The sequence below is a fragment of the Mus pahari genome, chromosome 10 (assembly GCF_900095145.1).
Source record: "Mus pahari chromosome 10, PAHARI_EIJ_v1.1, whole genome shotgun sequence".
Lineage (NCBI taxonomy): Eukaryota > Metazoa > Chordata > Mammalia > Rodentia > Muridae > Mus > Mus pahari.
In genome coordinates this window covers 35,506,115-35,534,056 of record NC_034599.1, presented here as the reverse complement: position 1 = coordinate 35,534,056, position 27,942 = coordinate 35,506,115, and the positions used below count along the sequence as shown (strand labels likewise).

Here is a 27,942-nt window from a genome sequence, read left to right as displayed (position 1 = left end):
GCCCTGGCTGTCCTGGAACTCACTTTGTAGACCAGGCTGGCCTTGAACTCAGAAATCCGCCTGCCTCTGCCTCCTGAGTGCTGGGATTAAAGGTGTGCGCCACCACGCCCGGCCTGTTGCAGTCTCTTGAGTGCTGGTATCAGAGGCGCGACTCATCATGCTCAACTTCTATCTAAACCTTTATCTTCTCTCCTGTGGCACCTGGCACATAGTGGGACAACCATACGTGGTTATCGAATGAGTGATGAGAATGCATTAGGTACCACTGAAGTTAAACTTAGGGTGAAATACTTCTTGTGGCTATTTCTGTCAAGGGAGGAGTCCTTTTAAATGCTGTGGAAGTGTCAGAAACAATTAGGGTAAGAGGCCATTAGGCATTCATCTTTGATAAGATTGCAGTGAGTGTCCAGCAGGAGAGGTACGGCTGGCTTGATTGCATGGAAGGAAGAAGCAGAAAGGAAATAGGCAAAGCTGGGTGAAACCACCATTCATAGGAACAAGGTCATAAAAGAAAGGTGGCCATGACCTCAATGAATGAAGGACGATGGGATGAGCCCATAAATGTTCACACTCAGGAAGCACCAGCTCACCACAGAATCTAGCTTGTCTCTCATCCCAGTGAGATTCTCCATCAGCCGGGCAGGCACAGACACTGCCCGTTGCATTGCCATTCATGACCTTCTAGCTATGGCCACCAAGAGAAGAAAAGGCACAGATGGGACTGAAGATGCTTATTGCTAGTGGTGAGCACGTCCCTACATTGTGCCTTCAAGTCCCGGCACGACCATAGATAACAGATACTTTTTAAAGAGAGCCGAGGGTGTATGTCTGAGGCAGTCAAATGGAGAGTTCAAGTCCAGCCAAAGACTCCATAGCAAGACCCATCTTAAGGAAGGAGAGTTGGGTGGACACAGATCACTTTTCTGACAATATCCTAGATAAGCAATGAAGAATTCTGGGCTTTCCTGATGCTTGTCATTCTCCCAGGCTGTGACCAGCAGCTGACACAGAAGAAGGGGACCTCTTGAATGGTAGGGACATGCGTCATTTTCACCTGTGGACATGTCTGCAGAGGCGGAGTATTCTAAGCCGCACAGACATTCTTCTGGTTAGGAAATGGTGTCCGGGGTGGACAGTCTTCCGAGCCTTGACTTTGATGCCCTTGGAATTTTCCTTTCACCATGAATCAGATCTCCCCAGTCAGTGATGCCTGGGAAGGAATACCTCAATGCTCTTAGCACGGCAGACTTACCATAGAGTATTTTGGCAGCACGGAGTGATGGGCTTAAGCACCGCTGTACAATTGCCTAACTAGCCTTGGATGTCGGGAAGAGGAAGTCGGGTAATTTACAACTTATGTCCACTGAAGATCATTTGCATAAGGAAAGACTGGAATGTTTGGTTCCAGGATTCTTAATACAAAGAAATCAAGAAAAAGAGAATAGAACTTGAATTTGAATAAGAGAAGATCATTTCCTTCAAGTAATGACTTTTTAGCTTGGTGTGGTGCCGCAAGCCTGGAATTTCAACACTGGGAGGTGTAGACAGGGGCATCAGCTCAGGGCTAGTGGATTTGAAGCCAGCTTAGACAACGTGAAACATTGTCTCAAAACCCAAAACAACAACATTAAAGCCAACCTACCCCCAGCCCAACTTTCCAATGAAATTCTATGTGAAAAAATGTCTATATATGTTACTTTCTCCTTCCTGTAGGATACAATCTTTGGGTCTGTGTTTTTTTGTCCCATAGTTTTCTTTTAGATTTAAATTCCTTTTTTTTTTTTTAAATACTGTGCTTGTTTCTTGAGACATAGACTCACTTTGTAGCCTGGTCTGCACTAACTTCACAGCTGTTCCTTCTCCTGTTTCCTCTGTCTTAGCTGAGATTGCAAGTTTGAGCCACCATAGCCTGCATTGAAGGTTCAGATTTAGACTGTGGATGGCAGCCTCTTCAGATTGTGTCTTTTCCTTTTGCTCAATCTCTGGCCCCATCCAATGCTTGCCTGTCATCGTTCTTCTGTATATAGGCCACCATGTGAAAGAGTGGCAGGGGCAGGGAAAGAGCATCAGTCACAACAACTGGGGCCAGAGGCCAGACTGAAGGGACTTGAAACCAGCCTAGTTTACAAAGTGGGTTCCAGGGCAGCCTGAGCTACGAGTGAGACCTATGTCAAAAATGAGAAGGAGAAGGGATGAGTTGGACGTGTGGTAGGAGTGTAATACTGAGTATGGAGATGTTTCACTAAATTGTTCAAAGCCTAAATAAGAGATCTGTGGGTGTCTCTGCTTCTGTGTGCTTTTATTCAGTGTTCCAAATCATTTAATACCTACCACATTCATGGTAGTAACATGCATGATAGTATTAGAAAATTGTCAAAGTGGGGCCATCAAGATTCATGTAGCATGAGCACATAACCCCCATGCACAAATATACATTTGTCTGTTTGTTTATTTAGAGAGAGAGAGACAGACAGACAGACAGACAGACACGGAGAAAGAGACAGAGAGGGAGGGAGGGAGGGAGAGACAGAGACAGAGACAGAGATGAGAGCTTTTAAAAATGATAATCAAGCAAGCATGGTGTTACACACCAATAATCCCAGCGTTTGAGAGGTGAGGTAGGTAGGAGGTTCAGGAATTCAGAGAAGGGTGTTCAAGTCCAGCCTATGGGACATATGGAGATCAAACTAAACCAACCCCCTCTCCAAAACAAAACAAAACACCCCATAAAGCAAAAGTTATCGAAAATTCTTGACTAGAACAGGATAAGGTGGGCAAGACTAACCCCAAACTGAGAACTCATGGGGTTCATGAGTTCCCAAGCAGCCAGGGCTGCAAATTGAGACCCTGTCTCAATAACCTACCACAGCACGCCCTCCCCACAAATGCCTCACTGGGAATCTATGCTATCTAGTCTGGTGTGGAATATGGCTGGAGGCCAAGTCAGCTGTGACTCTGTCCATCCTGCCTTCAGGACCAGTCCATGATGTTATTTCCTTCCGGGCCCTGAGGGCCATGTCATTTAGAACATGACCAGAGTTCTTGGTTAGGACTGGTTACTGGAAAAAACAAGGTAACAGTTTTCCTATAAGCCAGTTTTAATCTGGTGCTAAGGGTAAATGAAGTAGGCTTGGGTGGGTCAGAGACAGAGAAGCAGGGAACTGAGGGGTTTCTTTCTGGAATTTGAAACGCTTGCAGGCCAGTGGTCCCTGTGACAAATGGTCTGTGGCAAGTTTTGTGTGTCACCCTTTTACTTCCTTGTCCTCTACTAGGTCCCAAGAACTAGTCCTTCTTTGTAGAGCCTCTTTTGGGTTCCTCTGTCCATGAATTTTTATGGCAGAGTTCAAAGCTTTTAAAGTCTCTCAGACTTTGTGACCTTTCATGATTTCTATATATTCAGCCTTAGTGTGTATTGTATGTATATGTATGTGTTCCGGTGTGCAAATGCTGGTGCACATGTGTGTGCATGTAGAGGACATGGCTAATGTCAAAGATCTTTCTCCATGATACTTCATCTTTTTTTTTTTTTCTGTCTGTCTTCAGATAGAGTCTGTCATCGAACCTGAAATTTATTGACATGTCTTGACTGGCCAGCCAGCAAGCCAAGCCCTAGGGAACTCTGCCTCCTCAGTTCAGGGATGGCACAGCTTTTATGCGGGCGCTGGTTACCTGAACTCACACTTGCCCTGCAGGGACTTAACTGACTGAATCATCACCCTAGCCCCGTATTTGAAACCTCATTCAGAGGTTAAGCCAGAGGGACACCTGCAGTGGGTAACAAGGTTAATATTGGAAAGTCTGAACAGCAGAGGTGAGAACAGAGTGTGATCTGCGAATAGAGTGTGATCTTGGTCATCTGAGAGGGAAGCGGAGGGCTCCAGCTTCTGCAGAGGTGCTCTTGCAGTAGGTCAGTGTCGCTCTGGGAGAGTCAGCTGCCAGTTCACTCCAGGCTGGCTCCTAAGTCAAGCGCCTGAGGGTTGCTGGCGGAGGAGGGGGGGATGAAGTTGGCAGGCGGCTGTTCCCCATGCTTGTTTAAGTGAAGAGGCCAGCCAGCCAGCAGGACACAGAATTCTGCAGCTGGCCTGCCTCTTGTGAGTCTTACCGTCATGCCTCACTGGAACGGTAGTGGCCTCTGCGGTCTCCAGATCTCTTTTGTGCTCCAGGCCAAGCCTTCAGTGGCCTCCTAGAAGTCACAGAAGCCTCAGATCTGGAGCAAGTCCTACTCTGTCCTGATTCATTGTTCTTCCCCATTCGGTTTGGCTGTAGGTTTTGTTTTTTGTCCCCTCCCCCTCCCAGCTGGCTGTTGAGATACAATTGTTCTTACGTGTAAGGGTTTTTTTTTTTTTTTTTAACACGTGGTCAAGTGACCTCAGTGTCTATGTCACCTGGCAATCTGTCTCACAGTAGTCACTGAAGGTTCTTGTGACGTGCGTCAGGGCTTCTGCTGCCTCAGTCAACATAGCAGAATGAGTGTCCAGATCCCTCAGAGTCCCCTGTCCTTAACCTGAGGTTAGATCTGTCCTGAGTCCAATCAGTTCTGAGACCTACTTTGTGAAGTTCCAGGTGAACACTGGGGTCCAATACTGTAGCTGGTTCAAAGCAAAAGGACAGAGAATGCAGAGGGGAAAGCCTTTATTTTCTAGCTAACCAACTGTTTTATCTTAGACACATCACACATCCCCCTGAATTCTTTTTCTTCTTTAAAATAGAGGTCAACGTATATTTCTTTACTTTGTAAAAATTAACATGGGGACAAGCATGCTAGCACGGGCTTATAGCACTAACACTTGGGAGACGGAGGCAGTAGGCTCAAAAGTGTAAAGCTATCCTTGGTTGAATGGAACCTTTAAGGTATTGTGTCTCAAAAACAAAACAAAACAAAACAAAACAAAACAAAAAACAACAACAACAAAAAAACCAAGGTAGGTAGTAAAGGCTTGGGCTGGAGAGATTGGGTAGTGGATAAGCACAACTATTCCTCCTGCAGAGGACCTGAGTTCTGTTCCGAGCACTTTCATCAGGTGACTCAAAACTGCCTATAACTCCAGCTCCAAGGTAATTCAGTGCCTCTGGCCTCCAAGGGCGCCTGCAGTTCTCCCCAGCATACATAGAATTAAAAAATAAAATAAATCTGCCCTCCCTCCAAAAGAAAAGCAAAGCAAGACATTATATATCGTTTTAAAATACAACATAGTATGTTTCTACATATTAATATTTCCACGTATGCAAATAGTGTGCATCAATCACAGACAGTCTCCCCTGAGCTGCTGAGATGGCTCAGACACTTGCTGCCATGCCTGGTGACCTGAGTTCTATCCCTGCGACTCACATGACCCTAGGACTCACTCAAGTGCAAGTCATCCCTCTGACCTCCACTTGTCTGAAACACAAAAGTATTTTGTGACATACACCAAATGAATAAAAATATAATTTAAAAGATGATATGAGCTTGGAAAAATACATGTCTAGAGTTGCTTTCTTTTTTTATTCATTGTTTGTTGTTTTGTTTTGTTTTGGAGACAAGGTTACTCTGTGTAGCTCTGGCTGTCCAGGAACTCACTATGCAGACCAGGCTGGCCTTGAACTCACAGAGAGACACTTGACTCGGCCTGTTAGAATTCTTTAATGAGCTGCTAGGCCTACCTGGCTTGTTTGTTTGTTTGTTTTGAAAAGCTGCTTTAGAAGGTCATAGGAAGCATTCTGGGCATATTTGTGTTCTGTGGTAGACTGATGTCAGCTGGTGAGAGCTCATTATGTTTGCCATTTCCCAATGCTAATTTCAGTGACACGAGAAACCTGCCACGGTGAAAGTGTTTACGCCACAGAAATTAGCAAATGATCCAAATCAGTGAATCTAGTCTGGTTTGCAAACATTTATTAGTGGAGTAAAAGAGACAAAGGTCTATTTTAATAGAGTGGGACTCAGTCATTTGCAAACCGGAGTTTTGCCTCTTCAAAAATAATAATAAAAAAAAAATTGAGAAAAAAAAAGGAAAAAGAAAAACAAAAAAAACCAACGAATCAAAACCCAAACCAAAGCAGCAATAACATAACCCATTCAGGTCATACTTGGGACCCCGTGGGTCAGAAGCCAGGATGAGCAAGGAATTAGGAAACGATTTTTAAAACAGTCTTCAATCGATACAGCCAGAAAAAGGCAACAGGAAGTGAGCAGGAACATATAGCTTCCCCATGCCTGCCTCTAGTAGCCCACTTCCTCTGTCTGAGTTTCTTATCCACTTTTCCAAATAGTAACAATGGCTGGGAAGGAAGTGGGCCTTCAGGAAACACTTCATATGTAAAGCACAACACAAGACAACCCATGTTGCATTTCTTTGAATTTTCTCAATCTGTTGTGGTTGGGGAGGGTTATTTGGTGGTGTTTTCAAGTTCTGCATGGTAGTTAGGTGTCATTGACTAGAAACACAGCATGTATGTGTGCTAATTAGAACCATATAATGTATATGTCTTTCAAACATGGCAGCTGTGGGTACAGTTTAAGGATTTTTGTTGGCGAGAAGCTAGGGTGTTGTACGGAGCAGACACATGGTGCTTGTGTGTTGTCTTCTACTCCCGTGAGAGGAAACAGATGGAAAAGCAACTTGACCTTCTCTCTTAGATTAGGGAACCGCGGGATCAGAGTGTTTGTCTCAAATGAAGGTCGTGAGGTGTCTGTGCATAGCGTGGCTTCTACCTGCCTTCATTTTGAGCCTTTCCTGTGTGAGCGTACTAGCTGAGTTGAGCAAGGGCTTTTCTACAGGAGGGCGCACAGGATGCTAGCAGCAGGAAGGAGATAGATACTCGTGGGGGCAAGGTTTATGAGGCCTGCTGTCCAGAGTCTTGACCAATCCTTGCAGACTCCAGGTTCTGAGAAGGGACTTGGTTGACCACATTACTTCCTGAGTGGAAGATTTACCTCCGAGTGACCTGGTTAATTTGCATTTACTCTTTCAAGAGTGCCTAAGATTCACTGTGAAGCTAAATAGTGGCTGAGGCCAAAGCTGCTCTTCAGATGGCAGAAACTAGGGGGAAAGCCGTGTGCTGCTTCAGCTAAGAAGAGCAGAAGGGAGCTGGAGCTGAGACAAACTCTCTTACCCCTTTCTCAGAGCCCATTCCAGGAATGCAATGGGGTGAGTATGAGTCTTTTAACTGTGCGGGACCAGAAGTCTAGAATTTTATTGTGGCTGAAGAGTTCATTGCTCTTAATGATGATGATGATGATGATGATGATGATGATAATACAGGACAAGGCACTGAATAGAATATTTCTTCTTTCCTCAGCCACAGTCTAATTCTCAGTGTTTGTAACAGCATGTATTGTGATTGGCATGGAGATCTGAAACTCATAACATTCGATAGGAAGAGCAAACAGTAGGCAGGCTCAGCCTACTGCCGAGTTTTGCTCCTGGTGTGTACTTGAAGAGCCTCACTCCTTCCTGCCCACTCTCTGATGAAAGTCCTGTTAAGTACGAAGCACAGCTCCTGACCTTTCGTGGCTGAGCCATAGATCAGGTCGTTGGCATGTGTGTGGGACAGAGGAGGGTTGTTGTGATGGCCTCTTTGTTTCCGTCTCATTCTGACTGGCGTCACCAGATCTCAGCATCGGTGCTTCCGTTCTTGAAGCAACGGTCACAGATGACCCCTTCGGTGCCCTGGAAGGTTGAGTGGGATCCTTTTAACCCTGCTATCAGGAAAATGTGGAGGAAAAAGGATGCAAGTACCCGATCTGTGTTGATTTGAGAGCACTCAAAAAGGAGTCTTTCTAGCAGCTGGGTGGTGGTGGCGCACACCTTTAATCCCAGCATTCGGGAGGCAGAGGCAGGCGGATTTCTGAGTTTGAGGTCAGCCTGGTCTACAAAGTGAGTTCCAGGACAGCCAGGGCTACACAGAGAAACCCTGTCACGAAAAAACCAAAAAGAGTCTTTCTGAATGGGTTAGTGGGATAAGGGTGCCCTTTCACCACCCGGCAGTGTTAGGACTTAGAATGGAAAGAAATGACAATTAAAATGGGACTTTCACTTTTGAATGATTATTAGTTATAGTAGAAGATACAGTGAAGTGAAATCATCATCATGTATACTTTTTGAGACATGGTTTTGTTGGATAGCCCTGGCTACCCTCAAAGTAGAGCTCCTCCTGCCCCTACTTCCCAAGTGCTGGAATTACAGACGTGTGCCACCAGGTTTGTCTGTGAAGCAAATTATTTATTAGAATCCATCTAAGTGTGCCAACCATGAGAAAGGCCATTTCAGGATGATATATACTAGAATGTAGGCGATAACCATCCAGAGGATCTCCTTCCTGAAGATTCTAATTTTGATGAATAATGGAAGGCATAATATCTACATACATAGTGTATCTACTCAGGGCCAGCCTGTCTTGCGAGTTTTAGTTGAACTCCTATAACACTCCAATAATGTGGATGCTATTTTGTAATGTGGAATATCTTTTAAGGATTGAAATTGAGCGCCCTAAGTGGTCCCCCACAGAGTTAAGATGTAAGCAGTCAAACCCTAGAACTTGGGGCTCAATCCTTAGGCCAGTGCTGCCTCAGGACAGGGAGCACTGGGTATACTGAGCAAAAGAAAGAAAGAGAGAGAGTGTGGGACAGGCCAGAGAAGGAGTAAATTCAAAGGCAGGGACACGAAGCATGGGTGGAGTGAAACTACAGGTAAGGAGATGAGGGAGCTGCCGAGTGACACAGCAGTCAAGCTCGGAGGCGTTACTGCTAAGATAAGAGGGAGAACTTTGCTCCAAAATCATGTGAAGCCCCAAGTGTGTGTGTGTGTGTGTGTATGTGTGTGTGTGTGTGTGTGTCCAAGCATGTGCACATTAGGCAAAGCTCTCTAACTACTAGACCATATCCCTGGGCTAGTCCCAGGATTTTAAGCCAGGAAATGGCCTGCAGCAATGGAATCACCCTCGTCGGGGATATCACTGTCATTGTGGAGGGTGGGCTGGAAAGGGGCCCAGACTGGCAACAGGAAAAGCAGTTGAGAGCCCATTAAAGTAATCTGGGTGTAGAGTGCTGTGAGACGGGTCTGAGCAGCTGGGTGAGTGACAGTAGAGCACGGGGATCCGGGAGACAGAGGGAGGTGGAGTCCGCCAGCCTTGATGTGGAGAGGTGTGTAGGTGTACTTCAGGTTTCTGTGAATCTCATAGTGAAATACAAAGAGAGGAGAAGAGACACTGAGGTCAGCAGTGGACCTGCTCCCCACAGAGTCCTGTTGGATGTTAAGAGAGCTCTGTAGGATATGATAATAGATGTAAGAGTGGTGGCCGTTCATTGGGTGTTCACTTACTGATTACCAATCCTTTTGTTAATGTGTATACGTTATCAGGTTCTGCAGTCTTTGTAAGGAGCCTTTTCACTTAGGTCTGAACAGGCCGGCCAAGGGCATCGGGAGAGGCATTAGGCTTGCTCTTCTCTGAGTCGCTCAGAACACAAGAGGCAGAGCTAGAATGTCAGTCCTTGTTTTGAGCTGGAAACTCCTAACACTAGGACCGTCCAGGATGGCTGTCTAGGAGAAGGCAGACATTCTGGCTGCCCGCTACAGAAGCCACTTCGTATGGATAGTGAGTACCTAAAGGACAGCTAAGGACTCCATTTCTGATTAAGTGAAAGTCACGCCATATGTGACTGGTGGCCGCTGTGTAAGTCGACTCAGCTCTCTGCTCTCATCTTTGGGAGTTCCCTGTATTATCTGTCATAAACAGGTGAAGGTCACCCCTACCCCAGACGGACGGCAATGGACTTTCTAGTTGCTTTTAATATTTAAATTATATTTATTTATTTGGTTTTTGGGGTAGGGTTTCTCTCTCTTTCTAAGTGTGTATGTGGTATGTATGTATGAGTATGGGTATTTTGTCTGTGCATATACCTCTGCACCACCTGGGTGCCTCATGCCAGCAGAAGCCAGAAAAGTGTATCAGATTTCCTGAAACTGGAGTTACAGATGGTTGTGAGCACCATCTGGGTGCATGTCAAAGCACCCATTTTATTTATTTTGTATTTTTTAAAGGAATTATTTATTTATGTTTATGAGTATACTGTAGCTGTCTTCAGACACACCAGAAGTGGGCATAGGATCCCATTACAGATGGTTGTGAGCCACTATGTGGTTGCTGGGGATTGAACACAGGTCCTCTGGAAGAGCAATCAGTGCTCTTAACCGCTGAGCCATCCCTCCATCCCTCAAGCACCCAGCTTATTATGTTCAGCAAAGATTTAACAGCCAACGAGCAGTGTGTTATGTCAATAGCCATGAAGAAAAGGAAAAACAAGATTTGAAGGAGACCTGCCCCTGCTCCCGCCCCCTTTAAAGAACAAACATGGAAGCTGAGCCCAGTGCTGCCTATAATTTCAGCTCCACAGGAGGCTGAGACAGAAGAATCTGGAGTTTGAGGCCAGCCTGTGCTACATAGTGAGCTTCTGTTTAAACAACATAAAACACAGCTAGGCATGATGGCTCACACCTGTAATCCCAGCATTGTAGAAACAGAGTCAAGGGGACCCTTGCACCTTTGAGGCTAGCCTGGGCTACTTAGTTAAATTCCAGACAGCCCGGACTACAAAACAACACTGTCTCAAAGTGAGCAAAGGAAACCCAAGTCAAAGGAAGCACAGACCACCACGGCCGTGTTCGGAGGTGGAAGAGATCTCCAACAGGAAAGTGCTTGTGGATTTTGGTGAGTGAGAAAGATATTGAGCGGCATTCTGAGCGTGCTAGAAAGCTCTGTCCAGCTACCTCCCTTACAGCAGGTTCCCATGGGAGCCATTAAACAGAAGCAAGCCTCCCAAAGCTGGTGGGCAGGATGGCCGTTTGCTCTAAGTACTATTTGAGACTATTAGGTGTGTTGTGTAAGAAGCTGGCAGTCTGTCACCATGTCCCAATCACATCTGTGTACTTATTTCTATTATTAGACTTTCCCATACTTGCTTGCCAGGTGACAAACAGAAACTGATTTCCTTTATTCTCCACTTCTCTGTTAAACACCTTTCTCTTCCTGAATATGCCTTGCCTACTTAAACTGAGATTGTAAACTCTGGCGTCATTTCTGTGTGGAAATGTCATTCAGCATGCAGCCGTCGTTATCTCTTCCAGTTGGGATGGGGATGGCTCTACTTTTCAGGGACAGGGGCGCTTCACGCTTGTGTGTCACTGAGCATCTCTCTTGGGGCTGAGTGAGAGGACTCAATGGGTATGCAAAGGCGCCTGCCGCCAACCCTGAGGTCCCGAGTTCAATCTGTAGGCCCTACATGGTTGAAGGAGAGAACTGAGGTTCTCTGACTTCCACAAACATGCTGTGACACGGGTGCATATTCCCACCCAAAAGAAAATTAAAAAGAATTTCCTCTGTATGGATATTATTGCTCAACAATAGAGTGTTTGCCTTTAGTGCATGCTTTAGGCCCTAGGTTTAACTCCAGTACTGCAAAGACACCAGCATAGCAAACCAGAACAAACAAACAACGCCTTAAGAGTCTCTTATCACCTTGGGGTTCCTTGGCAGTTTCAAAGTACCCATCAGGCCAGCCAACTGTGGCTATTCAGTACAATTGGTATTCAGCACCTGCCGCAGCCTCTACCATTTCTAAATCTCACTGTGCTCTTTTAGGCATGTGTTGTTGTGCACATCTGACCTTTCAGGAAAAAAAAAAGTAAATCCCATCTCCCCCTGCTAAGTGGGAAAGTTGAGGCTAGAACTTGAGTCTTTGTGTTTCGGGGGACGATGATTGGATTCCTCAAAAATTAATCCCCAGCTCTATAAATTGAGGATTAAGTAGTGACTAAACACAGTAAGTCTCCGTTTCTTGAGGAATTAGGCTAAGAGAGGATTAAGTGAGCTTGGCCCTGAGGTTATAAGGCCAATAAGCAGCAAGGCAGGGAAAACTCAGGCTTGTCTGTTCCTACCACATCCACAGTTCAAGAGAATTTTTTTCTCCTTGTTTATTAATCAAAGACAGCTGTAACTGTCGCTTGCAGTGTTTTGAAATTCCTAATTAGCGTGAGATAATTGTTGTTAATGCAGTCGTCGTCGGCAGTTTATTGCCAAAAGCAAAGAAATAGGCACTTTGGTCTCTTCAGCCTTGGTGTGGGTGGCTCCCATCAAGGTTGGGGAGTACTGAGTTTTCATCTTGCAAGCCTTGTGACAGCTTGGGTCCACCTGAATCTCAAACTTAGGAGATTTAGTGCATCACTGCCTGGGAGAGGAAGAGCTAATTGTCCTCAGGAGATGCCCTTCCAGAAAAGGGGCTGGGCACAGTAATCACATGTGCCTGGGGTCTGAACTTCTGGGAAGCTGGAAGCCTGGAAGTTCAAGCCTAAGGAGTGATGAGTTCAAGGTTAACCTAGGAAACTTAGTAGGGCTGTCTCAAGATAAAAGGAGGCCAATACCTCAGTGGGAGAGGACTTGCCAGCACAGGAAAGACTCTGGGCTCCATCCCCAGAGCTGCAAAAAGAAAAGAAGACATTTAACTAAATAAAATATTGAAAGGATACCAGGTTCCATCTCCATCCGAGGAAACAAGTGCATCTTCTTATGGCTTCTGAGGTCAGCCTGTGTTTTCTACCTGTGTGTCTGGTCCTTGGGGTAGTGAGGAGGGTGGTAGTTCGGTGGAATCAAGGGACTCTGTCCAGCATGCATTTCAGAGTTTCCTCACCATGGCCTGCCTTCTGGAGCACGCTTCGTGAATTACTGTGCATCCCCCACCCACCCACCCCGCCCTTCCCAGTGTTGTGTTAATGAGACTATCTAGGACACATCTCTGTATACTAGGCACATGGGGAACAAGACTGCGATTCTGCTGGTTCCCTCAGGTATATTCAAGAATTCTCTGTGAGTGCATGTGTATGTATGTGAGGAGAGTGTGTATGTGTGTGTGTGCATCTCTAAGTGTGTGAGTGTATGCATATATGAGAGTGTGTGTGTATTAGTGTGTATTAGTGTGTGATGGTTTGTATATGCTTGGCCCAGGGAGTGGCACTATTGGAAGGTATGGCCCTGTTGGAGTAGGTGTAGCCTTGTTGGAGGAAGTGTGTCACTGTGGGTATGGGTTTTAAGAACTGGAAGCCAGTATTCTGCTAGCAGCCTTCAGATGAAGATGTGGAGCTCTCAGCTCCTCCTGCACCATGCCTGCCTGGATGTTGTCCTGCTTCCACCTTGATGATAATGGACTGAACCTGTAAGCCAGCCTCAATTAAATGTTGTCCTTTATAAAAGTTGCCTTGGTCATGGTGTCTGTTCACAACAGTAAAACCCTAAGATTGCGTGTGTGTGTGTGTGTGTGTGTGTGTGGTGTGCATGCGTGCATTGGTGTGTCTGAGTATGTGTGTGTATGTCTGAATGTGTGCCTGTGGAAGCTGTATGTCAACCTCAGGATTCATTCCTCGGGTGCTGTCTCCCTTGGTTTTGAGACAGGGTCTTTCACTGGCCAAGTCCTCTAAGCTAGCTTGCCAGTGAGCTCCAGAGATCTGTCTGTTCCTGCTTTCCCAGTACTGGGATTACAGCATGAGCCACCTAGTGGACATGTGCATCAGACGCAGCTGGCTTTGAACTGTCCTGCCTCTGCATCCCGACTACTGGGGTGACAGGTCTGTCCTGTCTCCATGCTTGACTGCCTCCAATTTTAAATTTCAATGCAAAAAGCTTGTTGTTGAGACTCTGTTTTTTTACTGACTCCAGAAAGAAGTGACCTTCTGTTTTCTGTTCTTGAAGCACCTCATCATGTTTTCCGAAAGTTGTCATTTCTCACTCTTGAATATAGGATCCATGTCTGATTTACATCTTCTACCTATGCGTCGTCCTCTACAGAATGATGCGTCTTCCGTGGTGTGCCATCCGTCACTGCACAGTGGTTAAAGTGTGTACCAAACACTGCTATCTAAGCTTTTTCTATATTTGTTCTTACAGACCTTACTCTGGCTTTGTGTGGGAGGAAGTACAAGTAATGTCCCCTGTCAGTAGCTATTATTCTGGTAAGAGAGGAATCACTCAGAGTCATACAAGTAAGAAGTGATGTGTGATCCCTTGGACCCTGCCTTTCTCTGAAGGGAAATGGAGGAGGAGTGGATTATGGGGAGAGGAGAGGTGGCAGGGAGGGCCTGGGAGGAGAGGGAGTGGTGAAACTTTGGTCAGGATGTAATATACAAGAGAATAAAAAAAAAAAGTGAGGTACCAACTCAACCCATAGCAGAGTATACTGGACATGTGTCCCTTTCCTATTACAGGATCATGCTATATGGCCTAGGCTTCATGTTCTAGATTCAGGCACCACCTCAATACTGCCCCCTGTTGGCTTTGTTGAATATGTGCAGGCTTGTTTTTTTTTCTCTTTTTTAAATATGTGTGTGTGTGTGTGTGTGTGTGTGTGTGTGTGTGTGTGTGTGTGCATGTGCGTGTCTCACGAGTGCCAGAGGACAAATCTCAATAGATATTTTTTTCTTTCCACAGTATAAGTTCTGGGGGTTGAACTCAGGTGGCAGGACTCAGGGCTTGGAGGCAAGTGTCGTCACCCTCTGAGCCATCTTGTTGGCCCCTACTTAGTATTTATCAGTTACCATCAGTTACTTGGAACCACTACACGTTTTGAAGGTGACCAGCTATTTTTATTTCCTGTTAGCTGAATTTTCCAAACCATGGAAAGACCAGAAGGGGGCACTCAAAAATCGACTCATCCTGGTGACTGGGGTGCTAGTTTGGTTATGATTTGGGAAGCAACAGTGCCATCTAGTGGAGTAACGTGCTAATATCAGGTCGAGTCCCCCTCTCTCCGGTTCTTTTTCTCTCCCTCCCCACCTTCTTTTTCTGAGACAGGATTTCTGTGTAGCCCTGGCCATCCTGGAACTCACTTTGTAAAGACCACTGTAGCCTCAAACTCATAGATACCCGACTGCTTCTGCCTCCTTTAGCGTGAAAAAAAAAAAAAAAATCCACGCTATTGCCAGCTAGGCACCCGCTGGTGGTCTCCGTCTGTTCCCAGCCTGGCATACAGGCTGAGACTGCATTTTTTCCCTTTGCCAAAGCCTGTCCCACCAAAGTTGGCTCTGCCTCTCCAGAGCTCAGAAACGGCTCTCTCCTCCCCGCAGCTGGCTGCCACCAAACCCGCTCAGCACTCCCGAATTTCCACAAATAGCTGGGGTGCACTGTTCGCAAACCCGTGCTCTGCCCAGTTGAGTCGCAGCAGGAAGGAAAGCATCACGCAGTCTTAGTTTAGAATCAATAGGTAACACAATCCCTGGGTGCAGAGACTAGCGTCGTAATTTTCCCAACTATTCTAAGTTAGATCCTACGTGTTAGTAGCCTTGCTCCTGCTGTCCGAAAGGGCAGTTCCTTTCTCCTGTGTTCCCTCTTCCTTTCCGGACCCGGAAGTCCCGCCTCCTCCTCGTCCAGTGATTGGTTCGTTGTTGTCTTTATATTATCTTATCAATTAGGGAAACTTTCCACTGCAGCCTCCCTAGTGAGTACTGGGATCAAAGGCGTGCGGCCCCATTGCCTAAGTATGGGATCTCCTTGAATTAGCTTAGTCTTATGCTTTGAATGCTAGAAGGGTGTGGTGAGTAGGTACACCTAGGTCTTTTGGGTTAGTTGAATCCATTGACTATTATAAATGTTATGAGAACCCTGAACTTTCGACACCCCTCTTCTGCTTTTCCTAACCAAGTACTTTCCGTGGCGCACATTGGCATATCTATCTTGAGGATTGCCTTTGGTGCTGTGCGACTTGGAATTTCTTCTCCAGCGCCCCCCCCCCCGCCCCGACCCCCATGGCGCTTGATAAGAGTCCATCAGATGACCCAATATGAAATGTCACGGGTCAGCAAGCAACACTGGAGCAAAGTTCTGTTACAAGATGTTTTAAATATATATTACCAGGTTGCATAAAATTCTGCTCTTTTTTTTTCCTTTTTGAGACAGTTTCTCTGTAGCCCTGGCTGTCTTGGAAATGACCAGGCTGGCTTCGACCTCACAAGAGATCCGCCTGCCTCTGCCTCCCAAGTGCGGGGATTAAAGGTATACACCACCATATCCAGCTTTAGAGCTCTGCTTTTGAACTGAGCTCTGTATTCATCCAGCAGGGGATTTCCTGTTCCCTCCCACCCTTTCAGCCCTCCCTGGGGACAGGGCCTTGGTAGGTGGGGCAATCTCCCTCCCTCTTACCTTATAAGCCCCTCCCTTTCCTACTGCACCAGATCCTTGGGGACTTGGGTGGGTTGAAGAAAAATGGATCACTGACTTGTCAGATTGCTTAAATAGCAAAGTCGGAAGCTGTCAGTGCTTGCCTACCTCGGTATACATACTTGGGGATCCAGGAAGTAGGTTAGGCCCTTCCTTCTACAGTCTAGACAGCAGCAGAGTTGCCTTAGACATCATGAGAGTGACTGTCAGACGTTTAGTGTCTTTTTCCAGCTTAGCACCCCTGCTTCCACTGGAACTTTCTGCTTTCTCTTGGTTTTGTAACCCCATTTCTTTGTGTAGTTAAAGTCTGCACAACCTCTCCCAAGAGATGAGAAAGCTGGAGAGGTTATAACGTCCACATTCTGTGTCTTTTCCTCAGCAGCCAGCAAAGCAGCCAACAGAGCAGCCACGATGATGATTCGAGCAGGTTCCTGAGTCCTCGAGTGCGAGACGAAAGGTAAGTCCAAAGAAATGGGAGTTTCGTGGGAGGAGTGGGGAATGGATGGGCCTCTGCTGCTTCTGCTGTGTGTGAGCGCTCTGGGAAGTGGAAGAAGAGGCATCTGGCCTTTATCCTTGGAAAATGACGAGAAAGAGAAACTGTTGCCCAAGAATCCAGCGGGAACAACACTATTGCAGATGCTGAAGGCATGGGATGCTGAAGGCATGGGGCTGGCTCTCCAAGGGAGGAAGCCAACTGAAGACCAAAGGCTCTGGGCAGGTTAGGAGTTGAGTCATGCCTTTTACTATGGTGTTTTTGTTTTTGTTTTTGTTTTGAGAGAGAGGGTTCTCTATGTAGTCCTGACTGTTGGGAACTTGCTTTGTAGACCAGGCTGGCCTTGAACACACAGAGGCTGCCTGTCTCTGCCTTCCAAATTCTGGGATTAAATCTGTGCACCATTCTTTAAAGGTTGAATGTGGCATGACTAAAGTAGGAAAAAGGAATTTTGTTTCCTTTTTGTTTTGGGTAAGGTATTTTGTACTTGAGCAGTCTGTGTGTCCTGAGATGGGCACTCCTGGTCCCTGAAGGCCAGATCGTCTGGAGTGGAGCAGATTATGTGTGTTGGGGTTACTGGAGAAGAGGTGGATGTCTTGATAGAGAGGCTACATGGGGAATATGGAGGCTCCTAAATGCTGGGCTGAGGAGGTGAGAGTTGCTGGCTCTGCACTATGGATATGAAGACCAGCCAGGGTGAGTTTCATTAGTGCTGTGAGTATAAACAGAAGGGTTTCTGGTTGGGAATTAAGATTGTTCTTCGTATAAATCAAGGAAAGATGACTTGACCTGCAGTGCTGAACCTTGACCTCTAGCACGCAGAACACACATCCTGAATTACAGCCGGGGAAAGAGACGGGCAGCAGATGGGGAATTCAAAGAAAGCCACAGGGGCTCTGGGCTTTGTTAATTTTGGGTCAGCCTCTTGCTATGTAGCTTAGCCTGTACTGAACTTGAGATCCTCCTCCCTCACTTTCCTCTAGTCTAGGACTATAGGGGTATGCCTCTGCGCTTAGCTCGAGATACATGTTCTAAAGGAGAAAATCAATTGCATATTAGAAAAGATCATTTACATAAAAGATATTTTAGATTACATTTAGTGTGTGTATGGGGGGTATATATGTGTGTGTGATTTTTTTATGTTTGGATATCATATGGAGATTAGAGGACCATTTTCAGGAGTCTGTTTTCTTTTACCATGTGAGTCTTGGAGATTGAATTTGGTTTCTCAGGTTTGGTGGCAAGCTCCTTTACCTGGTAAGCCATCGGGCCACCTCAAGATACATTTTGGTGGGGGGGTCGGGGAGAACTTGGCAGTTTATGCCTTTAACCCAGCGCTCTGGAGTCAGGGCTAGGAAGACCCCTGGGAGTGTAAATCCAGTCTGGTCTACAGAGCTGCAGGCCTGCCCAAGTCACACATGGAGATCCTGTTTCGAAAAACACAAACAAAATTATTTTGTAAGTCTAATGTTGACTAACTTGAAAGGATTTCCTATGGAAAAAGAGCGTGGAGTTTTTACTTGTCAGCCGCATAAAGGCCAATAACTGACCCTGCTGCCCGAATCTCAAGTGCTAGGATTACAGAGCTACCCTACCCCACCCTTCAGATGGTCTTTGAAGGCGGTGGGCGTGATTGTGATCTGCGTGAAACTGAGTGTGTAGTGGGCCGCTTTTTCAAAATGGATTTTAGAGTCAAGAGAATGGTTCTGAAGCAATGTCATTTTAAGAGCTGGTTGAAAGCCGTGAGCTGGTGGCACACACCGGCACTCCAGGGGAAGGAACAGGTAGATCTCTGTGTTCTCGGCCAGCCTGGTCTACAGAGTGAGTTCCAGGACAGCCAGGGCTACACAGAGAAACCCTGTCTCAAAAAACAAAAACAAACAAACAAACAAACAAGAACTGGCCGACAGAAGGAGGTTAGACCGGAACAGAGGATGTTCTTGGTGAGTATAATGTCACTCACTTCTGAGAAAAGGTCTCACTAGAGCTGGCCTTTGTACTTCCGTATTGCTGGGTACAGTCATGGGCTGCCATTCCTAGCTCTATATACAAAATCCTACAAAATAGAATTGGAATAGAATTAAAGTAGTGTTAAGTTGTAAAAGAGAAGCATTCAGCTCAGGTTAGAACGAAGGGTTTGTGTGACGCAAAAGGCCTCTCCAAGTAATGAACTCCCTCTTCACAGGAGAAAGCAAGCCAGAGGCAGGTAGTGTGTCAAACGACACTCTGTCCTGAACCTGCATGCCAAGGTCCCTCTAACTGCCATGTTTGAATTCTGTCCCATTTCTCAGTTTTATGCCCATTTTTAGCCCAAATAAGTGGTTAAGTCCAATCTAGATGAAGTCATTGTGAATATGTAGCCCCCCAACACTAGTCAAAATAATTAATCAGTTTTGATCTGAGTATTCTTTCAATCCCCAGAGTAGCTTATGCATTTCTGTGGCTGTACAGATTTTTAGCATGCATACCCTTAAAATAAATGGCCTAGAGGTCCCTAAGCCAGCTCTCTTTTTTGTGCCAATGCATTGAGTATCTCAGGATGAATACTGCCTGGTTTTTCAGTGTGTGATGTCCTGAACTGTACTCCATCTTTTGGGGTCTATTGCCAACCCCTCTCTTCCTGCCACGTTATCACCATTGCTTGGACCATTCCAGGGAGAGAGAACTGAGTACTGAATTACATGTAACCCCGACAACAGCCTCCCTAGGATACCTGTCTCTTGGATGTTGCTACTTAGCACAGACCTGCTTTTGGTTGGCTGCTTAGAAGTGGACACTGGTAAACATTACATTCAGCCACCTTGTCTGACCACATGTACCTCCATAAAAGGTTCTCTCATCTAGACTTGTAGCCTCTACAAAAGCCCCCTGAATTTCTTTCCCATTTAGAACCTGCTCAGTTCCCTAACCTCTTCACGGTGGGTATGGACATTATTTACCTTGGCTTGCTTGGTGTCTTAGGGTTTTACTGCTGTGAACAGACACCATAACCAAGGCAACTTTTACAAAAACAACATTTAGTTGGGTGCACCTTCCAATAGTGCCATTCCCTGAGCCAAGCTTATACAAACGATCACCCTTGGCATCTGTCAGAAGTGTGCTTCAGGCGGGCTGGCCCTGTGCGTGCTCCCATCTGAGGTGCCCAGGTGCTGCCCTGTGTTTCCCTTGGTCAAAGCCTTCCCTTCTTGGGTTCCTTCTACTTTCGATAACAAGTTCTCAGGGTATACCCTATACTCAGTTCTTCCTTTAATGCATTTTCAGCCATCACTGAGCTGTAATGGACTGAGATTTCAATGTAAAGAGATTTTCTGTAGTAATGAGGATGTGGCCCATGTGCCTGACTCTGAGCTGTGTGTGTGTGTGTGTGTGTGTGTGTGTGTGTGTGTGTGTGTGGAGGGCCAGTGATGCTGGTAGAGATCAAAGGTCAGTCTCTGGTGTATTTCTTCAGGTCCTGTCCATTCTCCATCTCCCTCTCCCCTTCACTCCCCCTTTTTCCCCTCCTTCCCTCCCTTCCCCCTCCTTCCCTTCCACTTCCCCTCCCCCTCCCTTCTCCTCCCTTCCCTTCCCCTCTCCCTCCCCTCCTTCTCTCTCCCTCCCTCCCTCCTTCTCTGCTTTCATTCTTTCTTTCTTTTTTTTTATTTCATGTAGAAGAGAGGCAAGACCTCTCATTGGCCTGGAACTCATTGATTAAACTACCAGCGAGCCCCAGGGATCCATTTGTCTTTGCCTTCCCCCATGCTGGCTGTGATTATAAGCTCGGGGCTCCTGGAGATGGAACTTCTGCTTATGTCAGCAAGCATTTTACTGACTGAGCTATGCTTCCAGCCCCTTACTCCTTTTGGAAGACTGCACTGTCTCATTAACAGCCACATTTCCTGTGCTGTAAGTCTTTCCTGTAATCTTCCCATTTACTCTGTGACATTCCTCTGGGGGGCCAAAGGCAGTAGGGACTGACAGTGGCCAAGAATGAGGCTGTCTATGGCTGCTTCTAATACTCTGGGTCATGAAAGCTTGCTTCATAGAACAGGTGAAAATTAATATTTATTTTTTGAAAAATCTTAAAACTCTTTAAAATTATAGTTCCTTTAAATAAGATGCTCTTTAGTTGGTTTAATAAAACATTGATTCTTTCCAACCCTGTGTAAAGTCCAGGAGGGACATAATATTTAGAGACAAGATAACCACCTTACTCCAACTATGCATCACTTGACAATAGGGTAATCATCATGTGATTGTCTCATTGTGAGAATATTACAGGATGCTCACATTAACTGAGATGGTTGTAGCATCTCTAGGAGTCTTACATCTTACTGGACTAGCTCCATTGTTGGACTGAAGTGAGCTTATATAATCAGTGACTGTCTTAACAATTGTAAATGAACTGTTTCTATCTGGTCAAATGGGGCAACAGTGATTTCCCGGACAGCTATGACGTCGGGGTTAATTTTATATAATGAATCCATTTACTGGGAAATGAGTAAGGAGTCAGAAGGAGGGCTGTCTCAGAAGTTGGACACTTCTACACTCCTGCCAGGTTTCCAGTAAAAAGGAAAAGAAAAAACTTACTTGTGTGTGTGTGTGTGTGTGTGTGTGTGTGTGTGTGTGTAGACCATTAATCCACTTTCTGCTTCTAGGAGAGACCAGTGCCAAGCTGAAATATTAGTCTTCAGGTTCCCCTTAAACTAGACCAATTAGTTTCTCAGGTACCCAGAACTCACTTAGTCCATTTCTCCCAGTGGCAGGGACTTCTAAACAAAGCACAGATTGTAGGAAAGGAGATGTTTCACTGAGGACCCTTTGTGTGCAGTGGGTGAGTTTCAGGAGAATGTGGTCTCAGCTGACCTGGTTACCTTTCAGCACCAGGAAAATTGAGACCTGGAGTGGAGGTGCAAGTATGTAAATGCCAAGGCTGGGCCGCAGCGCCCTGCCCCTGCAACCGGAGTGCACATTCATGTAGACATCCCTGTGTGCAGGCATGTGTGCCACAAGTCTTTATAAGATAGTCAAAGGATGCAGACGAGCTGCTAGAGCCCAACTCCAAGATGGGTAGAGGAGCTCTGGCTGCTGATGGGGCCTGCTGTACTGGTAAGAGCAAATACCTTACAGCCAGCCACAGTTTATTTGCAAGACTTTTTTTTTCCTCCTGTTTTTTGTTTCATTTTGCTTTCAAGACATGTTTTCGAACAAGTCAGTCTGGCCTCAAAGTAATTGTATGACTGAGGATGACATTGAAATCTCGTTCCTCTTACAATTTCCAAGTGCTGGGATTAAAGGTCTGTGTCATATCTGACTTTATTTATTTCTTCTTAAATGGATATTTATTTATTTATTTATTTGACGTGCTTTGTTTATTTATTTGACGTGCTGGAGACCAAACCTAGGGCTTTTCACATGGCAAGAAAACTCTCTCCTACTGAGCTACATCCCTGGCTCTAAATGCTTTTTTGATGTTAGTCTTTTGAGATAATGTCACAATGTAGACAGTTCTGCCTGAACCTCATGAGGTCTGGGATTACAGGTATGTATCATCATTCTAGGTGGTAACTGAGTATTTTATTATATATTTATATGTTTATTTCCTTATTTTTTCATTCACTCATTTACTTAGTTACTTACTTACATACTCGAGACACAGTCTCATTGTGTAACCCTTGCTGGCCTGTCACTTGCTACATGTAGGTCAATCTGGATTTGAACTCACAGAGATATGCTTGTTTCTACCTCCCTAATGCCACCATAGAAGCCATGCCTCCATTTCTAAGTGTAACTATAATGTACTTGGCTTTTCTTGCCCTTTCATTCGGAAAGGTCTATTGTTTATAATATCTAGTGAAGAATAGCTAAAATACTGTCTGTAAAGTGCTAGGTGTTAGGTAGGTGATACATAAACTTGGTACTTAGTAGGTGTTAAATAAGTGGTAGGTTTGTTTGTATGTTTGTCTGTTACTGTTTTTACTCTCATTTTGCCTCCTAGAGAGACTTGATTCTTGAGTAGGATTCATAATGTGGTTATGCTCTACTGACCTGGAAGCAAAGGCACAGAAGGCTCTCATGAGGCTTCACTGAGCTGAGGGTGGTTGGCAGTTGATAGCTGCTGGAGAGAATTGCCCATGCTCCAGTGGGGGTCGTCCACTCTTGTTCCTGGGGCAGCACCAATTTCGACTCCGTGGGGTATAAAATAACAACACTAACGAAGTGGCGCGGACATGAAGTTGGGAGGGGTTAGAGAAGGAGCGTTCGTGGAGGAGTGGGCGCTAGATATGATCCAAATACTTTCTATGCATATATGGAATTCTCAGAGAGTAAATAAAAATATGTGCCTAAGAGATCATCTGGATAAAAAATGTTGGTCTAGACACTGGTGGATAAACAGGCTAAGGAGTGACATCACCCTTCAGTCTTGTTAATAGTGAGACACACTTGCAGATAAGTGTCCGATATTTATGGGCTTGAAATTACACATTCAGTAACAACACAGAATCCTTGTTAAGTTCTAAACTGTGCAGTGAGTCCTCTACATATTATCTTAGCATAGCACTTTTTCTGTGGTCCTATCCAACGGATAACTGCTTTTGTTTTTGTTGTTGTTGTTGTTTTGTTTGTTTTATGTTTTTCCCAGTTTAGGAGACTTGAGGCCCAATGAAGTTAAGTAGCACCTACCTGCCTGGGAGCGGCTTAACAGTTCTTGGGGTGTAGGCTCAGAGGCGCATCCATAAAGACTCTGGAGGGTGACACTTGAGCCGTGCGCTCCGGGATGAGTGGGAGTGTCACATGGACAGTGTTCCTGGGAAAGGAACAGGATGCACTCAAGCATGGAGGGGCAAGAGAGCTGGAGGAAACAGGGAGAGAGAGCTCAGGAACCACAGATACTTAAGTCTGCCGTCCCAGGAGGGGGCTTCTCCTGAGGCCAGAGAAGGTTATCTGAGCAGGTAGGGAGGTCTTTGATGGGGTGTGCGGAGTGCTCTGTGTTGACAGGAAGCCTTGTAGGGATCTGGACAGATGGAATGCCCTGCGTCTCCCTGGGCAACCTTATAAACAGAGGCTTCCCGAGGCAGCCTCAGGTTGCTCAGGCTGGCCTTGAGCTTGCTACATAGCCTAGAGTAACCCTGAGTGCCTGGATCTCCCTTCCCTCCCCCTTTTACATTGCAGGCGTTTAATAATGAAATTTCTGGTGGCTGGGAAGCCCAAAATTAATGCACTTGCAGAGTGAGTGTTCAACGGAGCCTGCCTTTTCTTCTCTGCCTTCCCTCATCTTCCTTCTTATTAAAGGTAGAAAAGAATTAGAAAAGCAAAAACAAAAAAAAATGCCCTATTGAGTTTAATTTGAGTTGTTTACAAAATTGTTGAGATTTATGAGCGACGTATCAGAGGCTACACCACTGGGGAAATGTCTTTCCCTCCTCCAGCAGCCATTAACTAGGTATAAATCCTCAGGGAAAGGCAGAGCCTTATACATTTGTGTGCATGGCTACAGAAAGGTGTGCTCCTTGGGGCTGGAGATCAACCTTGGGTGTCCTCGTTGAGGTGGAGTCCATCTTTGAGACCAATTCTGGTGTTCGCCAACTGAGCAAGGCTGGCTGACTTCTTTCCAGCACCGAGATTACAAATGTGTCTGCCTGCTTGGACTTTTTTTTCTGTCTGCCAGAGACTGAACTCAGGCCCTTATGCTTCTGTGGTAAACACCTCATCAACTTAGCTATCTCCAGACCTTCTTAAAGAACAAACAAACAAACAAAAAACCACAACAGTGGTCCCACTATGTGGTGAGGCTGGCCTCTCACTCACAATTCTCTTGGCTCAGCTTCCCAAATGATGGGGTTGCAGGTGTGTGTGGCAAGATGCTCAGAGGTTTGAGAAACAAACACATAGGAGTGCAGATAGATGGACACCTTACCTAGTCGGTCTCTTAAATATTTATTGAGTACATACTATATGCCATGCACTCTAGGCATTGTCTACAGCCATGATCCAGTTAGCCACTTTGATGCTTGCTGTCCAGTGAGGGGAAATAGACACAGAACCAAGAAGCCGCCCAGTTGTAGGTAAGGCTGTGTAGAGAATGAAAGAGGGGGAGAAAGCCAGCAAGGACAGAGGTAGGCAGAGAGGAGTTACTGCCATAGCAACACTGAGACCGTGGCCAGATGGTCTATTTCTGAATGGAGGTAGTGAGGACAGAAAAAGAGGAGCCAATTAAAAATGTGAGAAATAGAGCTGACGGGAGTGACATCCAGGTTGGGGGGGCTGTCCGAGGTGAGGCTAAGGTTTTCTGGCTTGTGCAGTGGGAAAGGCAGCACAGCCTGGAGGCTAAGCGCCTCCTACACTGTAACCATGGCTCTAGCACAGTGGTTCTGCACCTTCCTAGTGCCTCGACCCTTTAACACATTCCTCATGTTGTGGTGATCCCCACCCATAAAGCTATTTTCATTGCTACCTCATAACTGTAATTTTGCTACTGTTATGAATAGCAACGTAAATATCTGATAGGCAGGCTCTCTGTCATGTGACCCCTTTGCAAGGGTCATTTGACCCCCGAAAGGGTCGTGATCCACGGGTTGAGAACCATTGCTCAAGCACATACCTTGTGATATTGAGGGAAGTCATGAAGTATCTGTGTGCCTCATTCTTCTCCTTTGTAAAATGTGTGTAATAGGGACTGGTGAGATGGCTCAGCTCTCTCAGACTGCTCTCTCAGAGGTCCTGAGTTCAAATCCCAGCAACCCCATGGTGGCTCACAACCATCTGTAATGGGGTCTGATGGCCCCTTCTGGTGTGTCTGCAGACAGCTACAGTGTACTTATATAAATAATAAATAAATAAATATTTTTTTAAAATGTGTGTAATAATCATACCTCATAGTCTCGTGCAAATAAAGCCCATTGTATGGTTGATAACTTATAATAAGGATATATCTCATCTATGGTTAGTGTTTTTTATGTGCTTGCATTAAGTATTATTAATATACTGTGCATGTTCAGAAGAATTTTAAGTGCAGCCATGGTTAGTGAGTTTTAATTTCGGCATGCAGTGTGTGAACTGTTGCTTGGTATAAGCCAATGGAGAGGCAGTCGAGGCAGGGGCTGTGGAGTTCAGATGGCAGAGCTTAAAATGTACTCATTTGGAGATTCAGGGTAACTCAGTAGAGAAGGACTTGCCCTAGTGTGCTGGAGGTCTCAGAGTCCTTCCCTAGCACTACAAACACTCAAAGATCTGCTTTAGGCTGTGAAGGAACTGGATGTGCACATATGGGCGTGGGAGGAGGGAGGTCCTCGGAGCTGAGTCGACTCTCAGCCTGCTCTCCTGGGCTGTGCTTCTGCTGAAGTGTAAGGGAGCCAGGTGTCCGGGAGACAAGGAGGAGAGACCCAGAGGGTAGGAAAAGAGACACTTCCAGGGAGCGGAAACATGGTGCATGCCAGTGGTCCAGGTGCAGTCATTGGCGATGGAAGAGGGAAGATGTAACTTCCAGATGTCTTCTTCTGAGTAGTGAGGAATGACATCCTCCCCAAGGTGGGATGGGAACCGTCTAGGGGTTGGGTTTCGTTTTACATTAGTTATTGATTGATTGATTGACTTAGTTAAACTTTAATATCACATCTCTCTGTGTCTCTGTCACTCTCTCTCTCTCTCTCTCTCTCTCTCTCTCTCTGTGTGTGTGTGTGTGTGTGTGTGTGCGCGTGTGTGGAAGGGAGCGTGTATATCACTGTGCACATGTAGTAGTTAGAGATCAACTTTCAGGAGTCACTTCTTTCCTTCCATTGGGTTTCAGGGATGCAACTGAGGTTCTCAGTCTTGGGGTCAAGAACCTTTGCCTGCTGAAGATCTGAAAACACCTATTGTGTGTGTGTGTGTGTGTGTGTGTGTGTGCCTGGACACAGATACCACAGCATGTGTGTGAGGCCAAGGAGCAATTTTGTGGACTTTGTGCTTTTTTCTATCTCTCTAGTTTGAACTCTGCTCTCCAGGTTTGTTTAGGAAGAGTCTTCACTTTAGCTGAGTGATCTTGCTGCCTCCCTAATTTAGTTTTTTTTTTGTTTTTTTTTTTTAAGTCATCCAGGCAGTGGTAGTGCATATCTTTAGTCCCATAATTGTAAGGCAGAGGCAGGGAGATCTCTGTGTTCTCAGCCAGCTTAGTCTACAGAGAGAGAGAGAGACAGAGAGAGACAGAGACAGAGACAGAAACAGAGACAGAGAGACACACAGAGAGAGACAGAGACAGAGACACAGAGAGACAGAGGCAGAGACAGAGTTAGTTCCGGGACAGCCAGGGTGAAACCCTGTCAAGAAAAACAAAACAATAAGCAGACATCACCCATTGGCAGGCTGGAGAGATAGCACTTAATGGACAGAGTCTGGCGAGGACTGGAGTTTGTATCCCTAGCATCCACATAAAAGCTATGTAGGATGTAGCCCAGCTGTAGTCCCCGTACTTGGGTAGTGGAAGTAAAGTATCCTTGTGGACAGGCTAGCTAGCTGGACGTGTTGCAGGTTCCGTGAGACCTTGCTTCAAGTAAAAAGAGAGCGCAAGGAAGACCCCTGAAGTCAGCCTTCACCTCCAGATGTGGGCACATACACACAGACAGGCGCCTCCAGATGTGGGCACATACACACAGACAGGCACCGGTATCAGTTTCCCTCCTGAGTTTCCTTGGCTTCCCTCAATGATGGACTCTAACCTGTAGATATAACACACCCTTTCCTCTCCAAGTTCCTTTGGTCATGGTGATTGATCCCAGCAACAGAAAGGAAACTCAGATGGCCACCACATCCTGCTGGCAGAGGTGCCTTCAATACTGCTGTTTCTGGCACAGAACTTGTCCTCTATGGCCGGTTTCTGCAGCACAAGAGCTCCACCTACCTGTCTAGCCACTGAATTCCCCATGGCCTTGCTTGACTCAGGTGATCTTTACCTTAAGGAAGGAGCCAAGCAGCAATCCCTCTGGGAGCAATACCAGCTGCCCCTCCTTCCCCTCCAGCGCCAGCAGCTGATGTCACATGCAGGTACACCTCCATCCTCCCAGTCTGAGGACAGAGGTGGCAGAAGCTTGCCAGATATCCAGAGCACTGACAGATGTGGAAGGATGGGAGAGAGTTCAGCATGGAACTGTGGCTCAAAGAGAAGGCAGGGGCGACTATGATAGCGTAGATCACACAGACCCTCTCACACTGGGCCCGTGTTCTGTGTGGGACAGCCGAGGATGGAGATTGTGTGGGCAGGAGTTCACTGTCTACCGCTGGGGCAGCTGCAGAGGCCGTGCCTCCATGCTCCTCCAAAG

General features: G+C 46.0%; 1 protein-coding gene across 5 annotated transcripts in view; it reads left to right on the top strand.

Moving 5' to 3' along the window:
• The window catches only part of Gramd1b (GRAM domain containing 1B), a 234,647-nt gene that overhangs the window by 98,835 nt on the left and 107,870 nt on the right, over positions 1-27,942 (top strand). For 4 of the 5 annotated variants that reach the window (XM_029543023.1, XM_029543022.1, XM_029543018.1 and 1 more), the window contains exon 2: positions 16,559-16,636. In XM_029543023.1, the coding sequence (XP_029398883.1) occupies positions 16,559-16,636 (78 nt within the window). The remainder of the gene's footprint in view (positions 1-16,558; positions 16,637-27,942) is intronic. The other variant, XM_029543019.1, reaches the window with a different exon arrangement.